Raw genomic sequence first — 20,017 nt, 5'->3', positions numbered from 1 at the left:
ACTACATCATTGGGACCCATCATTCAGGCACATGGCCTCTCATATTATTGCTATGCTGATCACACACAGCTCTACCTCTCATTTCAACCCGATGATCCCACAGTAGCTGCACGAATCTTAAACTGTCTGGCGGACATCTCGGCATGGATGAAAAAAACATCACCTGCAGCTCAATCTAGCAAAGACTGAGCTGCTTGTTTTCCCTGCTAATCCCACCATACAACACGATTTTACCATCCAGCTAGGTTCATCTTTGATTACTCCTTCAGGGTCGGTCAGAAATCTTGGAGTAATCTTTGATGACCAGCTGTCCTTCAAAGACCACATCTCAAAGATAGCTCGGTCATGCAGGTTTGCATTGCACAACATCAGGAATATCAGACCGTTCCTTACAGACACAGCTTCTTGTCCAAGCCCTGGTCATTTCTAGACTTGACTATTGCAATGAGCTTCTGGCTGGACTTCCATCTTGTGCAATCAAACCGCTGCAACTGATCCAGAACGCTGCGGCACGTCTTGTATTCAATGAGCCCAAAATGGCTCATGTCACACCTCTATTCATCTCTCTGCATTGGCTACCACTCGCTGCCCAGATCAAATTCAAAGCCCTGACTCTTGCTTATGGATCTTCCACAAGCTCAGCACCCGCATACTTCGACTCACTCCTACGAGTCTACACCCCCACCAGAAGCCTTCGCTCAGCTAATGAAAACTCATAAAAACTCATCTCTTCCATGAGCACTTAATCTTAAATTTAAAAAAAAACAAACAAAACAAAAAAAAACTTTCCTCCTCTATTTCTCCTTTCTTTCATTTCTGGTTTTTGCAACTCTGAGCGGTATACAAATCTTGGTATTTAGGGCACTTTTTGTGTTTCTTTGCCTCTTCTTGACGGATCCCTTCCTGTTCTCCTGAGTTGTAAGCCGCTTTGGATAAAAGCGTCTGCTAAATGCATAAATGTAAATGTAATTGAAGCTAAGCAGGTTTGAGCCTGGTCAGTACATGGATGGGAAAACTAGGTAGCTGCTGGTAGAGGTGTTAGTGAGGCCAGCAGGGGGCACTCACCCTGTGATATGTGTGGGTCTTAACACCCCAGTATAGTGATGGGGACACTATACTGTCAAAAAGGACTGTCCTTTGAATGAGATGTTAAACCGAGGTCCTGACTTTCTGTGGTCATTAAAAATCCCAGGATGTCCTTCGGAAAAGAGTAGGGGTGTAACCCCGGCATCCTGGCCTAATGTGCCCATTGGCCTCTGTCCATCATGGCCTCCTAATCATCCCCCTATCCTGACTGGCTTCATCACTCGGCCTTCTCTCCACCAATCAGTTGGTGTGTGGTGGGCATTCTGGCACAAAATGGCTGCCATCGCATCATTCAGGTGGATGCTGCACATTGGTGGTGGTTGAGGAGATCACCATCCTCCCCGTAAAGCGCTTTGAGGACCCAGAAAAGCTCTATATAAATGTAACAAATTATTAAATTAATTGTGCAGGGCTTTCACTGTGAGGTTGAGTTACCAACTAATGAGCGTGTGTGTGTGTGTGTGTGTGTGTGTGAGAGAGAGAGAGAGAGAGAGAGAGAGAGAGAGAGAGAGAGAGAGAGAGAGAGAGAGAGAGAGAACACACACAATGCTTATATCTGATGTGTTTACGTAAATACTCAACTTGGCATTTGGATAAATCTGTGTTTTTTCAACCAAAGACAAAGTCTACAATGCTTGTCTGTGTTGCGCTGCGTGTAGCATCCTGTCAGTAGAATTCAGTTCTATTTTGCGACTTATGGCTCTTTTAATATTTATTTTCAATATAAAGCACATCCTGCTCTTTTCTTTCTCATTCATTCAAGTTTCGTTTTTAACAACTTTATACAGTAGCGTCAAGGATGGAGCCTGAGTTCTCAACCAAGCAGCTGGAGAGAAAGCTGATCAATACCAGCTTTAATGCTTGCATAATATGTCAGAAAACAGACAGTGATGCTGGTGCTCTTCAGAAACGGACAAAAACTGACGTATGTAACCTCTGTTCCCTGAGAACAGGGAACAAGACACTGCGTCAAGAACGCATTATGGGGAACGCCTCCAGCGTTACCGGGGTCTGAACTACTATCGAATCACGTCAGTCCTATTGACCGGCAACAGCCTATGATATCATTAATGTGCCAACAGGAAGTTTATAAGGGCGCCTTGCAAATATGACCCCATTGCTGCGTCCCAATTCGCCTACTTATACTACGTCCTAAAAGTATGTACTCTTTTTGTGAAGAAAAGGTATATACTTTTGAGTGTGTAGCAGAAAAGTATGCAAGCTTCGGGACATACTACTTCGCCATCTTTAACGGACTCTGTCGCTTAGTTACGTGCATCCTGTCACCGCTTATCTGCCCTGTCAATCATCATCAGATTTGTCACAGATCAAATCCTCCACATTCAGTTTAATCTCCTACTGTATCGGAGAGAAATGTAGCCACTCGTTGATCTGCCATGTGTGGGTCTTTGTGGGTCAGAGACTCTCCTCATGTGTTTGCAGTTTAAATATAATGATGCATTTAAAAGTTAATGGCCAAACATGTTATTAAAAAAGTTCACAATGCTGCTGCAGGTGAAATATAATGTGGACAACACTGAATAAATATATTTTTGTCAGGTTAAATATTGATAGTTGGTCACTCAAACCCCTTTATCTAAACTTCTCTACTTAACCGTCGAACTCGCACATCCGTCATGTTTGTAGTTTTTTAATGCTTTTTATCTGCGTTTGTAGTTCTAATTGAATCCTTGTCCAACTCGCAATGGGTTGTGGGCAGTATCAGCCGTTAGAGTGCCCATCAATCCATACTTCGAATTTGGACCGAAAATAGTAAACCATCCGGGAATCTTTGGAATACTCTTTTCAACATACTATGATTTGGGACATACTAATTTTATTTTCGAATACTATTTAGGATGGATAGTATGCAAATTGGGACATAGGGCATCTTTTCATCTGAAGAGACTGGCAGGCAGCCCCAAAAGGCATGGGAACGAGATGCAGTGTCTCATTCCCTGCTTTCAGGGAACAGAGTTTACATACGTAACCCGAGACATTGCCTTTCGAAAGGGAACTCACAATGTGTCAAGTACGCATTATGGGGAACGATATACCCATTTCGCCATGCTGAGGGGAGTGCATGCCCAATGGTAGTGACAACTGTCAGGACAAGCTATTTCAACTGAAATGCCTGAACCAACCCAAACCCGGGACAGATGGAGACTGGAAACTAGTTGGTTTGGGGTGCCATGTCCTCTGCTGGTGTTGGTCCACATGTGACCTGTTTGTGTAGGTCTAGTATCTCCTTCACTCCCCTAAAAGGTATGTTTTGTTAACTTTGAGGTTCATAGATGAATTTGAATTATGAATTTGGAATGTGGCTGTTTGTGGGATATTAACTAAATTTGTGGTTTTAATGTGGTTGTCTGTGTAATCTTAGATTTAGATTTTACCGTGGATACGCTTAAACCGTGTCGCTCTTGGTTCTGTCGCAACCTAGTGTCCGCTGGTGCAATTTTATAATTAATCTATGGCTGTGTCCGAAACATGGAAAATGCTGCCTTCGGAGGACACATTTGAAGGCAGGGAGGAATCAAGCAACGTCCGAATCTATTGTTTGCTTCACTTCCTGTCTCCTGAGATACCTTGATCTTATTGATTTTTGAAGGCAGCATACATGTATCCTTCACTGCCTTTGATATCCCACAATCCTGTGCTTTCCATTCAGTGACAGTTAAGCTGGGAAAAAAAAGATGCCGTCCGAATGTTGCTTTTGCTGGTCAGTTTGTGTAAATGTATGTTTTTGACCAATATTACTTCTGATGTCATTTCTAGCGAGAAATTACTAATGTTGTAATTAAAAATGTGTTTAGTTCTCACCAAAGCTCTCTCTATTTTGCTGTAGATCATTAAAGTGTTACACTACCTTAGAAGTCTGTCCGAAATTACTTTCATGAGGTGCCTTCATGCACAAAACACTGCCTTACAAGTCATTGTCTTTTAGCGCAGCCACATAAAGGGATACATATATATATAGACTGCCGTTAATTCATTTAATTATTAACACATTACAGCTGTTGTATGTATTTCCCCTTGTCGTTGTTTGTCCTGGATATGTGTTGGTTCTCGTTCTTACTCTCGCGTGACTTCCGTCGGGAGCGTCAGGGAATCCCCAGTGACGCCATAGGTCCTGACGGCTAATGTGGCACATCAGATAAAAGAAGCCGGCTTACCGGCGCTCGAGAGAGGACGCTCTGAGGAATAGTGGATTACGCGATCGATCGATCACTACACAAGAGTTTGGTTATCACCGTCTGTGGATGTTTATCTCCCTAAGAAAAAAAGAGTGGACTATTTCTTGTTGGGGATCCATCACAGGATAACTGTTCTTCATCGAGCTCCCGGACTATAAAACTGTATCGGTGAGACCGATTCGACACACACACACACACACACACACACACACACACACACACACACACACACACACACACACACACACACACACACACACACAGGACTTGGACTGAATTTTCTATACATTTTTTCCTACCATTTTTAATATTGTATATATATATATATATATATATATATATATAATATATATTTATATATATATTTGTTTATTGGGTTTGGGGTTGCTGATTCAATACACTTTGGTTTATTAACTTAAAGTGGTTGTTGTGATAAGTTTATTTGAGCACCTTTTAAAAAAAAGGGTTAACGAACTGTGATAGTTGTGTAAACTGCCTTTATCAGGCTGAGTGTTACATATTGGTGGCCCGTACGGGGACTTTCCTTATTAAGGTGTTTGAATTAGTTTTTTTTGTTGTTTTTGTTTTTTCAACCGGAATTATGGATGAGGTAAATAGGGATGCAGTTGTTCAAGTTCAGATAGAGAATACTGATAACTCGGTGACGCCAGTAAATGTTCAAGATGATGTAGAACAAAATGAGACAGATTTTACTGCAGGCCCGTTTGTGACCCGGCGTAATCCAACTGCAGAAATAACTTCTATGATTAGTTCACTGTACCTGTCTGACTCTGAACAGTCTGATGATGATGATGATGATGATATTGAGGGTCATATGAGGAATGCTGATGTAGTACAATCAATACACACAGATCTGGCACAATGTAAAGTGGATTTATTGGCTCTGAATCAAAAGGTACACACCTTAGAAAATGATTTTAAACAGTCAATGGACAGTACATTGAACAGAGAAACCAGTTTCAGGGAGGCCGTGGATTCTAGCTTGGCAGGTTTGGAGGACTATTTTTTAAAGTCGCTAGAAAAAGTAGAAAAAGCAGTCACAAACTGTTTTCTCAGGCGAGACCATAAATGGGAAAGTCAAATGAGGAAGTTGAGACTAACTAGCACTCCCACACTCTCCAGGTTGCAGGCCTTCACCCCTGAGGCCTCTCGGGTGGCTTCGGTCTGACATCCCCCAACCCCAGCTCCTGTATCTAGGCAGCGAATTCCCACGGTTAATGATACATATGACATTCAACCTACTGTGCATTCTAAAACTCCTAATGTGTTTACCTCTGCAGTAGGGGCTGGTACATCCTCATTCTACGCTCGACCTCCCATCCGCCTGGAGTTCCCGTCCTTTGGAGACTCCTGTGAAACAGCGGAGGTGCTTAACTTCCTTGAACAATGTGAGAACTTCCTAGAGATCAGGCCACTTCCTGGTGTCGAGCTCATTGGAACCTTAAGCACAGTCTTGAAGGGACCAGCTCTGAGCTGGTGGAAGGCAGAGAAGTCAAAGATAACAGATTGGAAATCCTTCAAAAAGGCATTCATGGCTGCTTTCCTCGCAGATGATTACCTCTCTGAAGTGGAGGAAAAACTGAGGACTCTGGTTCAGCAGCCACAACAACGCCTGAGGGACTTTGCTTACGACTACAGAGCTCTCTGTCTGAAGTGGAAGCCTGAGATATCTGAGGAGGAACTGGTGAACCGAATACTAAACAACATCAACCCCAGGGTCGCAGGATGTCTAAGGGGAATGGTGAATTCAGTGGAACAAATGGTGAAGGTTGGCTCAAGGGTGGAAAAGGACTGCATGGGAGCCAAGGACTATTGGCAAAAAGTCGGCTCTCAGTGCAGCAAAGAAAAGGCCTACAAGAAATCTGGAGAACGTACCTTCAACAAAAACCTGGCAGGAGTAACTCTGGCACAACACCATCCGGGGTCATCACTCCTTGTGGTGCCTGTAAAGGTGAATGGTAAAGAAGTGAATGCTGTATTGGACACAGGAAGCACTTATACCTTAATGCAAGAAAACCTGTTGAATCAGTTGAAGGCAGAGAAGCCAGTGACAATTAACTCCAGCCCTCAGCGATTTATTATGGCGGATGGAACCATTCATCAGTCCAGAGACCTGCAAAAGTTTAGGTTTCAATGGCATGACCACGAGTGTAGTATGGATACTTATATCCTGAAAAACACTCACCTCGCCTTTCCTCTTATTGCGTGTCTAGATTTCCTGAGGGTCACAGGAGCAGTCTTGGAGGTGTGACACTGTAGGTATGGGTTAAAATCTGAAAAAGGATACACATACTACCCTTTCTTGCCATCACTGATACCAACAGGCGCAGCGACCCCGGCAGAACAAGCTCATGCTCTTACGGCTGCAACGCTGAACCTATATTACGCCTTACCACCAACTGGCAGGTTTTCCGAACTCCCGAACCTCAACACAGAGATCAGCCAGTGGGACTCCGACAATCCGGAAGAGATGGCAAAATTGATCTCCACCTGGCCATTCACCACCTCTAACACCCTGGGTAAAACATCAGTGGTACAACACAAGATTATGGTAACCGAAGATATACCCATCAAATCACAGGCATATAGAGTGTCACCTCTAAAGAAGCAGGTCATAGAGGAGCAGGTGGATCAGATGCTGCGGGACAGCATCATTGAGCCCTCCTTCTCTCCTTGGTCTTCTCCGGTGGTTCTGGTCCCCAAACCGGACGGTGCATATCGTTTCTGTGTGGACTATAGAAAGCTTAACAGCAAGACCGTACCGGATGCTTACCCAATGCCTTTGATTCACGACATTCTGGAATCGCTAGAAGGGGCCTCCTGGTTTACCTCCTTAGATCTGCAGTCTGGGTACTGGCAGGTGGAGATGGAGGAGTTGAGCAAGGAGAAGACGGCTTTTATCACCACCAAAGGGTTATACCAATTCAAGTCCATGCCCTATGGACTCAGAAATGCCGCGGCCACCGTCCAGCGTTTGATGGAGAGTGTGCTAGCAGAGTTGATAGGGAAAATCTGCTTTGTATATATTGACGATATAATCATCTATTCAAAGTCTCAAGAGCACCACATTCAAGACATTAACTCTGTTTTCAGAAACGTACCCAAGCCAATTTGACGTTGAACATGAAGAAATGCCACTTCTTCAAGCGCCAGCTCAAATTTCTGGGCCATATAGTCTCTGAGAGGGGGGTGGAGATTGACAGAGAGAAGACCAGAGCAGTGGCTGAATATACGCCACCACAAGATCTCAAGAGCTTGCAAAGGTTTCTGGGCCTGGCGGGGTGGTATCATAAGTTCATACCCCATTTCGCAGACATATCCGCCCCATTGAACCATCTAAAAAAGAAAGGAGTAAAGTGGGACTGGACTACAGAGTGTCAGGCTAGTATGGATGGTTTGAAACAAGCACTACAGAATGCACCCATCTTAATTCAACCTGACCTCAACAAAACCTTCCAGGTTCACACGGACGCGAGTGATGTAGGACTGGGCGCTATACTCACGCAACACTCTGAGGAAGGAGAACAAGTGGTGGCTTATGCATCACGGACCTTAACAGGAGCAGAGAAAAATTACAGCACTTCTGAAAAGGAATGTCTAGCAGTGGTGTGGGCGGTGGAGAAGTGGAGGCATTACCTGGAGGGATGGCCTTTTGAGGTTTTCACTGACCACGCAGCTCTCACATGGGCATTCAACTGCCCTAAAACCTCCTCTCGACTCACTCGCTGGACACTCCGCCTGCAACAATTCAACTTTCAGGTTCACTATAGAAAGGGCTGCCTCAACATGGGACCTGACGCTCTATCCCGGGTTCAGGAGCCGTTTTCTACAGATGATGCCCCATGTCTACACAACATTCGACCACATTACCACACTCTCTGGAAGAAATAGCTCAAGCTCAACGGGTGGACGATACTATTACTCACCTGCAGTCTGGCCTCAACCCTCGGTCTGCCAAGGAACAGCCCATCACCTTTGAAGACCACCAGGGGGTGTTGTACCGCAAAGTTCCTTTAAGAACTAAGGGAGAGAAGTTCCAGTTGGTAGTACCCCAATCATTAACCACTGACTTCATGCATTATTACCATGATAACCCCCTAGGTGGCCATCTGGGACAGTTGAAAACCCTGCTGAAAATCCTAGATGTGGCATGGTGGCCCTCCGTCAGGAAGGATGTGTGGCAGTACGTCAAAGGCTGTGAGGTATGCCAGAAATATAAACCCTGTAACACAAAACCGTCTGGATTTATGCAAAGTTCACCGATCACAGAACCAGGTTACATGCTCGGGGTGGACCTAATGGGACCCTTTCCCCGCAGTAAAAAACAGAACACCTACCTCCTGGTCATTGTGGATTATTTCACTAAGTGGGTGGAAATGTTTCCATTGAGAGATGGATAGACCCAGAAGTTAGTGAAAATACTCCGAGAGTAGATATTTACCCGATGGGGGGTGCCCAAATATCTGGTGTCTGATCGGGGTCCCCAATTCACTTCTAGTCTGCTGGGGGATCTGTGCAAGACATGGGGATGCGTTCAAAAACTCACCACGAGCTATCATCCCCAATCAAATCTCACTGAAAGATTCAACCGGACCATAAAGACAATGATTGCGGCTTATGTGGGTCAACAACATCAGACCTGGGACCAGTGGCTGCCCGAGTTCCGCTATGCCATCAACAATGCCCAACAGGAAACCACAGGAAGGACACCTGCGGAGCTTATGATGGGCAGGCAAATTCGGGGACCACTGGAACGCCTAATCCATCGGCCACCGTCGCCAGATCAAGCTGCATATTCCCTGGTGGAACGACAAAACATCATGGTGGAGGAGGTGAAGAATAGAATGAGGATGTGCCAAGCCAAACAAGCTAGGTATTATAATTACAGTAGAAAAATGCGCAGTTTCAAACGGGTGACCTAGTTTGGATTAAAACTCATCCTCTCTCTAGTTCATCGAATAGGTTCTCTGCCAAGCTAGCGCCCAAGTGGGAGGGTCCAGCTGAAATAAAAAGTAAAACGGGGCCAATAAATTACACTGTGTGCTGGGGCAACCCACCTAGAATCGATGTATTAAATGTGGTAAACCTGAAGCGTTATTACGGACGTTCTCCTCCGATGCCGCTGGCTGGGGGAGGGGATATACGTAGCGCAGCCACATAAAGGGATACATATATATATAGACTGCCGTTAATTCATTTAATTATTAACACATAACAGCTGTTGTATGTATTTCCCCTTGTCGTTGTTTGTCCCGGATATGTGTTGGTTCTCGTTCTTACTCTCGCGTGACTTCCGTCAGGAGCGTCAGGGAATCCCCAGCACATCAGATAAAAGAAGCCGGCTTACCGGCGTTCGAGAGAGGACGCTCTCAGGAATAGTGGATTACGCGATCAATCGATCACTACACAAGAGTTTGGTTATCACCGTCTGTGGATGTTTATCTCTCTAAGAAAAAAAGAGTGGACTATTTCTTGTTGGGGATCCATCACAGGATAACTCTTCTTCATCGAGCTCCCGGACTATAAAACTGTACCGGTGAGACCGATTTGACACACACACACACACACACACACACACACACACACACACACACACACACACACACACACACACACACACACACACACACAGGACTTGGACTGAATTTTCTATAAATTTTTTCCTACCATTGTTAATATTGTATATATATATATTTGTTTATTGGGTTTGGGGTTGCTGATTCAATACACTTTGGTTTATTAACTAAGTGGTTGTTGTGATTAGTTTATTTGAGCACCTTTTAAAAAAAAGGGTTAACGAACCGTGATAGTTGTGTAAACTGCCTTTATCAGGCTGAGTGTTACAGTCTGATAAGGCAACAAGGCAACGAGTCAGCTGCCTAGGTTTTTGGACGCAGCCTATGTCTGTGTAACTTTGTACCTTGTTCAGTATGTGTGTATATCTGAGTGAAATTGAAGTGTACTTGATTTGTTCATTTTATTAGTTTTGTGTTTTTAGAAGTTTTTATTTTTATTTTTTTGTTTATCTCTTTTTGTTTTGGTTGGTTGTGTCTCATTTCCTTACTTGATTTCACTTTGATACTGCTCAGTTAAGGAGCAGAGAATTTCTGGGGGGACATTTTTGGTTTTGTTATTGGTGTATGGTGTTGAGTGGGTTTAAAGAATTATATTTTTCTTTTTGTGGTTCATTGTTTGGGTGGTTTGAAGGGGCTATTTGTTTTTTGTTTTTTATAATTTGTTTGTATATTTATTTATCATTATTGTTGTTACTTTGGTTATTTGTATGTTTGGCCAGTGTAAGGGTGGCCGATTAATGTGATCTGATTAACCAAAGCCCATTGGGTTGATGTAATCACAAGGCTGGTATTATCATCCTCATACGTGAAGTGTTTGGTTAAAGCCAATGAATGTTGCTTTGGCTTACGCCTACTGAGTAAAATTAAGTGTAAAGTGTTGAGCTCAATGTGGTTTTATAAATTGAGAAATAAATTGATTTGTGGTATTTTCGCTGCTCGTCCTATTTCATTCAGTTGAAAAGCCTGTAATTGGGGAGGCGTGAAATTGGGAGGGTCCTTAGTACGGGCCTTATTAGTGTAGGTTGATCGGGCCACGATCACACTTGTAAGCTTCATTTAAAGCTAAAAAAGTCTATCCACTTGTTAAGTCGTGACATAAAGAACGCCATTTCTGGGTCCAAGCCTCAACTCATTTCACTTGAAAATGCCATTGACGGCCGTTTATGAGCATGGTTTACTCATATTAAACATCAAACATTAATAAAAATAAAAAGTTATACATTTTAAATACTTAGTCTACGCAACATTCTTTGTGCTCACAATGCTTGCAGCTTCAAATCTACACCTACATAAGATGGCCTCAAACAAAGTTAAAGTAATGAGAGCATTCCCTCAAGAAGATTTAGCAAAGAAACTGAATTTCATACTTAAATTCTGTTGCTGAATATCAGTCAGGCAAATCTCACCCATGATGCCCATATTTACATTCATGGCAGAGGTTTCAGCTATTGCAAATGCACGTCCATTAATACCTGTACCAACTAAATTCAAACAATCTACTCATCCTAACTCCAGCAACACTTCACACACAAAAAACTGGTACGCTTCCACCTCCAAATGTTAACTTTAATGAAAAGGACCTCTACATCTGCCAGGGGAGAGTTTAGAGTTTACCCAACATCTTTTGGCATCGATGGAGGAGGAAGTATCTAAACACTCGCAAAAAATGGCAAAGAGATGAACGTAACCTTCAACATGGACATGTAGTCCTGCTCTAGGAACGTCAAGTTAAAAGAAATGACTGGCCCATGGGCATTATACTAAAGAGTTTCTCAGGAAATGATGGAAGAGTCAGAATAAAGGACGGAACACCAAGGGTCTTCTTATGTCCAATCTCAGACACTGTTCTTCTCTTGCCTTCAGATATAGATGATCACATGTCAGTTCAGTTATGACATCCTACAGATGTCAGGCGGGGAGTGTTCTGGATCATCTATTTAGTGTTTTCTGTTGATTCCAATGCCTAGTCATGTAGCTTTCTTTTAAAAATGGTTGCCATAGTAACATTCCAAAACAGTTAAATTCAGTTAATTGCGTCAGTAAAAGTTAGTTCAACACAGAAGAAACTTGTAGGGCTGGTCGATTCCGAAATTTCTGGAATCAATTCCGATTCCAATTCCTGTTTACGGAATCGACGGAGTCAATTCCAAGAATCGATTCCGCACTGTTGTTTTCGATTCCTTTTAGATTCTTCTTTTTTTAACAAAATCGATGGAGGAACCTAGTTCCGGAGTGACCGCAGGATATAAAGATGTAGAAAGTATCCTTCTCCGAAACTTTATTTGTAAAATGATGATACATTTCCATAACTCTGATGAATTTTAAATGATGGATTCTCCTGAAATGGCCCATATAGCCCAGAAGTAAATGCGATTTAGCCTAATAAATAAAAAGGATAGCACATTATTCATGGATGTGAATTTATTGCATATTTAAAACTACATGACATGTCTAAAATGCATGTGCACAGTTAAGTTAAATGACTACGTTCAAATAAGTGCTTTTGCACAGAATGCACAAGGCAAAATAACCACAATATTAACAAAAACAATAATATAAGAGTGCGCAGTTTATTTGTCAATCAGATGCGCGAGCTAGTTGCGTTCATTATTATAGACTATATATATACTATATACTATATATATTAGACTCGGTCATTAAGCTGTACTCTAGTCTAGGCGCATTTTCTTTTAGTTATCAATAGATTAAAGAAAATAAATGAAAATAGAAATTTAAAATAAGACCCTCACATCTGCATCTGTAAGCAGCGCTCAAAACCTACCGTGACAACAGAACCATTTCACAATTTAAAACTATGGAGTTTTTGTGTGCAAAATGTAGCAAACTTGTCCACGATGCAGGATCACAGAAGGAAACAATGACTATAAACACTATTAAACTAAGTGAATGAAAGGTATAGTAATAATCAGCGATATGCATTCACGTATGGCTTGATTTGAACGTTTCATACCATAAAAATAAGTAGTTAGAATTATGTTCTAGTGACGTCCTCACGCAATGACGCAAAAAAAAAAAAAACGCTGAATTGCTTTATTTTTATCTCGTTATTTGAAACTACCTGTTTAAAAGAACCTTTTGCAAAAATTAAATAGACTTCCAATCATTATTAGTAATTGAGAGACAAGTGAATAAAGTGGAGTCGATTCCTCGCGATGGAATCGACTCTCAATTCCCAACGCCTTGGAATCGAGGAATCGATTCTTTTTGGAATCGATTCCCAGCCCTAGAAACTTGAAGCAGCCATTCATCTTATTACCCTCTGTAGAAAGCATTGTCTTCTCACTCTTTTTCAACATATTCATCGTGGTGTGGAATAAAGCAGCATTCTCCCACGTTACTACGTGTTGAAGTAGTTTATCTATCTGTCTAACTTTGGGAAGAGAGATGCCAATATGAGGGCCATGTCATTTGGCCATGTTACAATGTTCCCCTCACATTGTTACAATGTTCCCCACCTACTGGGCATGTCACATTTCACTTGCATTCTTTCGGGGTAAATAAAAAAGTATAACCACATAAATGAAGTGTGTGAAATTAATGTGGGGGAAAAAAATATTCTGAACCCCAAGTGGATTTACACAAACTGAGACAATCAAAAAGCATTAGGTTGTGCCCTGCTCTTCCCTAAAATTGTATTGAAGTTCTGAGCCTGTTGATCTCCAACTAGAAGTGAAATCATAACAGAGCCATTAATTTTGGTTGAATTTTTTTTTTTTTTTTTTTCTGTAGAATGAGTATACTGTTTGGTGAAATAAATGGCTGATATCATAACTTGGGGAAATAGTTGATTGCCAATGAAGTAAAGATGAAAATATTTGGAAAATATTGGTTCCTAGAGTCAAAGTTAACAGAAAAAACACAAATAAAAAATATGGCAGACCTTGTCAGGTTCAACACATTTTTGAGACCAAAATTGTATGGCTGCTTTTTCTGCAGAGAGAGGATTTCTGTTGATGAGTCTAATTTAGTTTTATTGATCTTTTGTTGGTAAAGGGTGAGAGACCTGGCTCTCATGAGCCACATTGTGAGCCATAGGTTCTCGACCACTGATCTAACCAAACTTGTCAAGTGTAAACACACTAATACACTCTAGTGTCTTAATTTGAAAACTAAAATCCCATATTTAAAGTTCAGTCTCACTTTTATCTGTAATTCTTCTGCGGATTATAAGTAATTTATCAGCAAGTCGTTCATCCAAGCAATCGATTGTAGTTGCATCCACAATGTAAACCAGGCAGAAAGCCTGGTCAGAGAGCAAAGGGTCACTGATGTAATCTTCACTCCTATGACTGAGTGGCTCCTCTGGGTCGAACTAAGATTTAAAATGAAGAAAAATTATGTGAAAATGTCAGGATTACTGTACAAATACAAACTATTTTGACAATGTTTAAGTTTTACAATAATTGTGGCGTATTACTTCGTAGTCAGTCTTGACATGTCCATAAACAGCATTGATGATATCTTCTGGCAGACACCCAGCCATTAAAGTAGGTTGCAAACCCATTGTGTCAATCAAGGAAAAAGGCAAATAACCATTTGCATTTATGAAGCGGTGTATTGTGAGCTACAAAACAATATAAAAAAGGAAGAAATCATAAATACCGTAGTTTTCAATTGATAAATATAAACACAGCCCAAATGCTCATACTGTTGTAACAGTGTGGTTTTATCAATTGCATAACAAAGGAGTTTCAAGAAAATAAAGTTTAATCAATCAAAGTCAACAGAATGAAACATCACCGTGACAACTATGATTGAACTATGATTCAAGATTTTTAGTTTAAAAATGTAGAAAACTGGATTCTTGGAAGAAAAAGAAAATAATTCTTAATGCAAGTGCTGTATGTGCAATATTATATTTAAAAAAAATATACTTACTTTTTTAGTAAAACTTTGACTACATGGGCAATCACATGAATCAACTAGTGCAGTACTTGTAATGCGTCCTTGGATGGTGTTGTTGACAGAATTAATAAAACTGGACTTCCCTGCTCCAATTTGTCCAACAACAAGGATCCTGATGTGCTGTACATCTGGATTACTCACAGACAACTCTTCTAGCCGTTTCTTCAGCACTTCTTTTTGTCTGTACCAATACAAGAAACATTTTTTTTTTTACTTAAATTGAATTGTCATGTCACACATTCAAGTCTTACCTTGATTTAGATATTTTTTTATCTTGTTATTTTGAGATATTAAGTCGTTATTTCAACATAATATCTTGTTATGTTTTAATACACACACTGAAAAAATAAAACCCTTGGATCAACTTAAAAAAAAAAATAGAAGTAATCGATCACACAACATATTTTACATTGACTCAAGTAAATAATTGAATTTAGTTTAATTTGAAAAGTTTAAATCCATGCAACCACTTTTTAAAGGTTGATGGATCAAACTAACAGATCATTATTTTATGTTGGAATAAACTAATTATTTAAATTCAAACAAAGTAAAATTCATAGGCCAGAGTAAATTAATTATTTTAGGTTGTCTCAAATTAAGATGTCATTATTTAAAATGTATAATCAAAAAAATAACTTTTAAAAGATTTTGATCAATGACTATCATAACACTTTCCTATAGAACACATTTATATTTATTGTTCTATAAATATGTTCACATGTATGAAGATTAACAGTCTGCTTCACACAAAAATACAAATTTGTTACAAATAATCAAATCACCACTTGATGACATCACATTAGTAGTAATATTAAAGGGTCATGAAACCCCAAAACACTTTTTTGAGATATAAACAGATATGTATAGGTTGCACCTTGCACATCATTGAAAAAACTAAAGGTACTCATTATTCTAATTTATAAGTGAAACATATTTATTTTTGCATTTTTCAGAGCAATTTCTGTCTTCCGGTTTGAAAACTTTAGTCTGAGCAACGTCACGGTGTGGCAAGGGGGGCGTGGTTCAGCGAGGTCTGCAGCGGGAGAGAGGGCCGCGGGACGAGCGGTAAGTGAGTGGGTTGGACGCAGATTAATAACACCTGTCTCTTGTTCCAGTATTGAGCGCGGAGAGGGGATAAAACGCCAGCGGAACCAGAGGACAGGGAGAGAGAGAGAGACGGACGGTTGATGCCCGAACAGAGACTGAGAAACCGGAAGCCGGAAGTGCCGACCCGGAAGTGATCGCTATTGTTTTGAGTTTGCAAGAATCTCCACACTACTGAGTGTGCCTTGAATATTGAGAGAATAAATAAAGAAGCATCAACCGTCCAGCCGACCCCCGTGTCCTCTTCCTTCCCCACATTACGAACTTTATTACACTGGTGCTGAAACCCGGGAAGGAAGTAGGACCGTGCCGCCGCCATGCAAACGCCCTCCGCCACACCATTTGCGGACATCATCAACTCCCTCGGGGTCCTCCACCAAGACCAACATCAGGCGATGCTGGACCTTCGGGCGGACCAGGAGCGCCGCTTCGCGGCGATAGTCCAAGGCCAGCAAGAGGACCGCGAGCGGTTCCGGAGCTGGATGGATCGGGAGGTTCGCGCTGAGGCCGCCGGGCTGGCCAGCGCACCGGTTCACGTGCACCTCCACAAGATGGCGCCGGAAGACGACCCGGAGGCCTTCATCGATCTATTCCAGAAGGCCGCGGAGGCCTGCGGGTGGCCCTGGGCACAGTGGCCGGTGCGCCTCATCCCGCTACTATCCGGAGAAGCCCAGGCAGCCGCGCAACAACTACCGGTCGCGAACCTCCTACAATACGATGACCTCAAGCGGGCCATCCTCCAGCGGGTCGGCCAGACCCCGGAGCAACACCGGCAGCGGATCCGCTCCATGGAGTGGGGTGAGGCCGGCCGACCCTTCGCGATGGCCCAACAGCTCCGGGACGCCTGCCGCAGATGGCTCTTGGCCGGCGGAAGCGACGTGGACCATATTGTCGATCTGGTGGTGCTGGAGCAGTTCACCGCTCGGCTCCCAAGGAAGACCGCCGAGTGGGTCCAGTGCCACCGGCCCACGTCGCTGGAGACGGCCATCAACTTGGCGGAGGACCACCCGGTGGCGTGCCCGGGGGTCGGCGAGCCCCCACTAACCTCTCACTCTCTCTCTCCCCCCTCTCTCTCTCCCTCTCGCCCTTTCCCTATCTCCAGGTCCCGCCCTCCAGGCCTTCCTCGCGTCCCCCCCAGAGGCCGGGGTGGGATGGGCCTAGGACCGTCCGGGAGTTCGCAGGCTCCGCCCAGGGGGGCGGGGCCGCTGGGGGCTGGTGGTGACAATGGCTCTGGTTCCGCCCCCTCCCCGCGCTCATTCTCCAACCCACTCCCCGCCACAGGGACGGCAGGTAGGCCTGGGCTGGCCTGCTGGCGGTGCGGTGATCCGGATCATTTTGTGGACCGATGTCCGATGATGGACATTGGAACAATGATCCGGATCCCGAACATCCAGCGGACCACCCCCGATCAAGAAGGAGAGTACCAAATTCCTGTGAGTATCAAGGGGGGTACATATCAGGCCTTGGTGGATTCAGGATGTAACCAAACCTCGATCCATCAAAGCCTGATGCAGCCTGGGGCATTGGATACAAGCCGCATGGTTAAGGTGCGGTGTGTGCACGGGGATGTGGTGGAATATCCGGTTGTCCCGGTCACGATACAGTTTCGGGGGAAAAAGCATAATGTAGAGGTCGCGGTTAGTCCACACCTCCGGCATCTGCTAATTCTGGGGACGAATTGGCCCGCCTTTCCGGCTTTATTGGGGTCGTTATGCGCGGATGCCGCTTGGGAGAAAAAGGCGAGGAGGGGGGGGGGGGGGCGCGAGTGCAGCTTGGGGAGACTGAGACGGGACCCTTGGGGACAGCTGCAGAGGAACCGAGCGGGATCGAAAGACTGATTCTCTCGGACCGCGATGACTTTCCTCTGGAGCAGTCACAAGATGAGACCCTCAAAAATGCCTTCCAGCAGGTCCGATCGATTGACGGTCAGTCTCTCCAACCTGCCTTGCCTGTCTCGTATCCGTATTTTGCCATAATAAAGGATCGGTTGTATCGAGTGACCCAAGACACTCAGACAAAGGTAGAAACAAACCAGTTGTTAGTACCAAAGAGCCGCCGGGAAATGCTTTTCCAGGCGGCTCACTCTAATCTAATGGCGGGCCACCTGGGACAGGCGGCCACGCTGAATCGCCTCATGACCCGATTTTTTTGGCCAGGCATTCATGACAATGTGCGCAGGTGGTGCGCGTCTTGTCCGGAATGTCAGTTGGTGAATCCACTGGCCGCCCCAAAAGTGCCATTGCGCCCCCTTCCATTAATGCAGGTCCCCTTCGAGAGAATTGCGATGGACCTCATCGGGCCATTAGAGCGATCCGCACCTGGGCATCGTTTTGCGTTAGTCATCGTGGACTACGCAACACGATATCCGGAAGCAGTGGCTCTCCGCAACATCTCCGCGAAGAGTGTTGCGGACGCACTGTTTCGATTAATCTCCCGAGTGGGGATTCCGAAAGAAATCCTCACTGATCAAGGCACGGCGTTTATGTCACGCACGTTACGCGAACTCTACGGATTATTGGGCATTAAATCCATTCGAACAAGCGTCTATCACCCACAAACAGACGGCTTGGTCGAACGATTTAATCGCACTCTTAAATCCATGATCCGGAAGTTCGTACAGGAAGACGCCAAGAATTGGGATCGGTGGTTAGAACCCCTCTTATTTGCCGTGCGGGAGGTTCCACAAGCCTCCACGGGGTTTTCCCCCTTTGAGCTTCTCTACGGACGACAGCCCCGGGGGGTGCTGGACGTCCTGCGAGAAACTTGGGAGGAGTGACCTTCTTTGGCCAAGAACGAAATTCAGTATGTGCTGGACTTGCGAACAAAACTCCACACACTGGGGCGGCTATCCAGGGAGAATTTGTTACAAGCCCAGGACCGCCAAAGCCGGTCATATAACAGGGGTACGAAGCTACGCAAATTCACACCGGGAGAGAAAGTGCTCGTTCTACTCCCTACGTCGAGCTCGAAATTAATGTCAAAGTGGCAGGGGCCGTTTGAGGTCGCACGACAGGTAGGAGAGCTCGATTATGAAGTGATACGATCCGATAGGAAAGGGTAACGTCAAATATATCACCTCAACCTGCTCAAGAAATGGAATGAGGTGGAATCAGTGTTGTTGGCAACGGTGATCGGGGGAGAGGATGATCTCGGGCCAGAGGCGAGCATTAAAGCACAATCGGTTGCGCTGGCCCCTGGTGGGGATCACCTCTCACCGTTCCAACTCACTGATTTATCAAAATTACAGGCGGAGTTCGCTGACGTGTTCTCGCCCCTACCGGGACGTACCGACTTGATTCAGCACCATATCGAGACCGAGCCGGGCGTGGTAGTTCGCAGCCGGCCGTATCGTTTACCTGAACGCAAGAAAAAGGTAGTTCAGGAAAAATTAGGGGCAATGCTCGACATGGGAGTAATCGAGGAGTCCAACAGTGACTGGTTGAGCCCGATAGTTTTGGTCCCCAAAACCGACGGCTCGGTCAGGTTCTGTGTGGACTACCGCAAGGTGAACGCAGTGTCGAAATTCGACGCGTATCCAATGCCGCGGGTTGACGAGTTGCTTGATCGGTTGGGCACGGCTCGATTTTATTCGACACTGGACTTAACAAAGGGCTATTGGCAGATCCCCTTGTCTCCACTGTCCAAAGAAAAGACAGCTTTCACCACGCCGTTTGGATTACACCAATTTGTCACGCTTCCTTTCGGCTTGTTCGGGGCGCCCGCAACCTTCCAGCGACTCATGGATAGGATTTTGCGTCCCCATGCTGCATATGCTGCTGCGTATTTGGATGACATCGTGATTTATAGTCACGATTGGCAGCGGCATATGCAGCATGTGAGGGCGGTCCTGAGGTCGCTGAGGGGAGCGGGGCTCACGGCCAACCCAAAGAAGTGTGCGATTGGGCGGGTAGAAGTAAGGTATCTGGGCTTCCACTTGGGTCATGGACAGGTGCGTCCCCAAATTGATAAGACTGCCGCAATTGCAACCTGTCCGAGGCCCAAGACCAAAAAGGAGGTAAGACAGTTCTTGGGGCTGGCGGGATTTTACAGGCGGTTTATACCAAATTATTCGGACCTCACCAGCCCTTTGACTGATCTTACTAGAAA

At 44.2% G+C, this 20,017-nt stretch overlaps 1 protein-coding gene and 1 long non-coding RNA gene across 3 annotated transcripts in view; both read right to left on the bottom strand.

The window, feature by feature from the left end:
* LOC137062308 (interferon-induced protein 44-like) overlaps positions 1-20,017 on the bottom strand; it is a 60,351-nt gene that overhangs the window by 7,527 nt on the left and 32,807 nt on the right. Inside the window, exons 4-6 of one of the 2 annotated variants that reach the window (XM_067433171.1) lie at positions 14,780-14,987; positions 14,319-14,465; positions 14,042-14,213 (exon numbers count right to left, since the gene is read on the bottom strand). In XM_067433171.1, the coding sequence (XP_067289272.1) occupies positions 14,042-14,213; positions 14,319-14,465; positions 14,780-14,987 (527 nt within the window). The remainder of the gene's footprint in view (positions 1-14,041; positions 14,214-14,318; positions 14,466-14,779; positions 14,988-20,017) is intronic. The other variant, XM_067433172.1, reaches the window with a different exon arrangement.
* LOC137062309 (uncharacterized) lies at positions 6,729-7,523 on the bottom strand. The gene is made up of 4 exons (XR_010901222.1): positions 7,406-7,523; positions 7,134-7,293; positions 6,902-7,037; positions 6,729-6,819 (listed from the first exon to the last, which is right to left on the bottom strand). It is a non-coding gene; the product is annotated as an uncharacterized lncRNA (long non-coding RNA).

This window comes from Pseudorasbora parva, chromosome 23 (assembly GCF_024679245.1).
Source record: "Pseudorasbora parva isolate DD20220531a chromosome 23, ASM2467924v1, whole genome shotgun sequence".
Classification (NCBI taxonomy): Eukaryota; Metazoa; Chordata; class Actinopteri; order Cypriniformes; family Gobionidae; genus Pseudorasbora; species Pseudorasbora parva.
The sequence above is the reverse complement of the archived record's forward strand: the minus strand, read 5'-3'. Positions and strand labels throughout refer to the sequence as shown.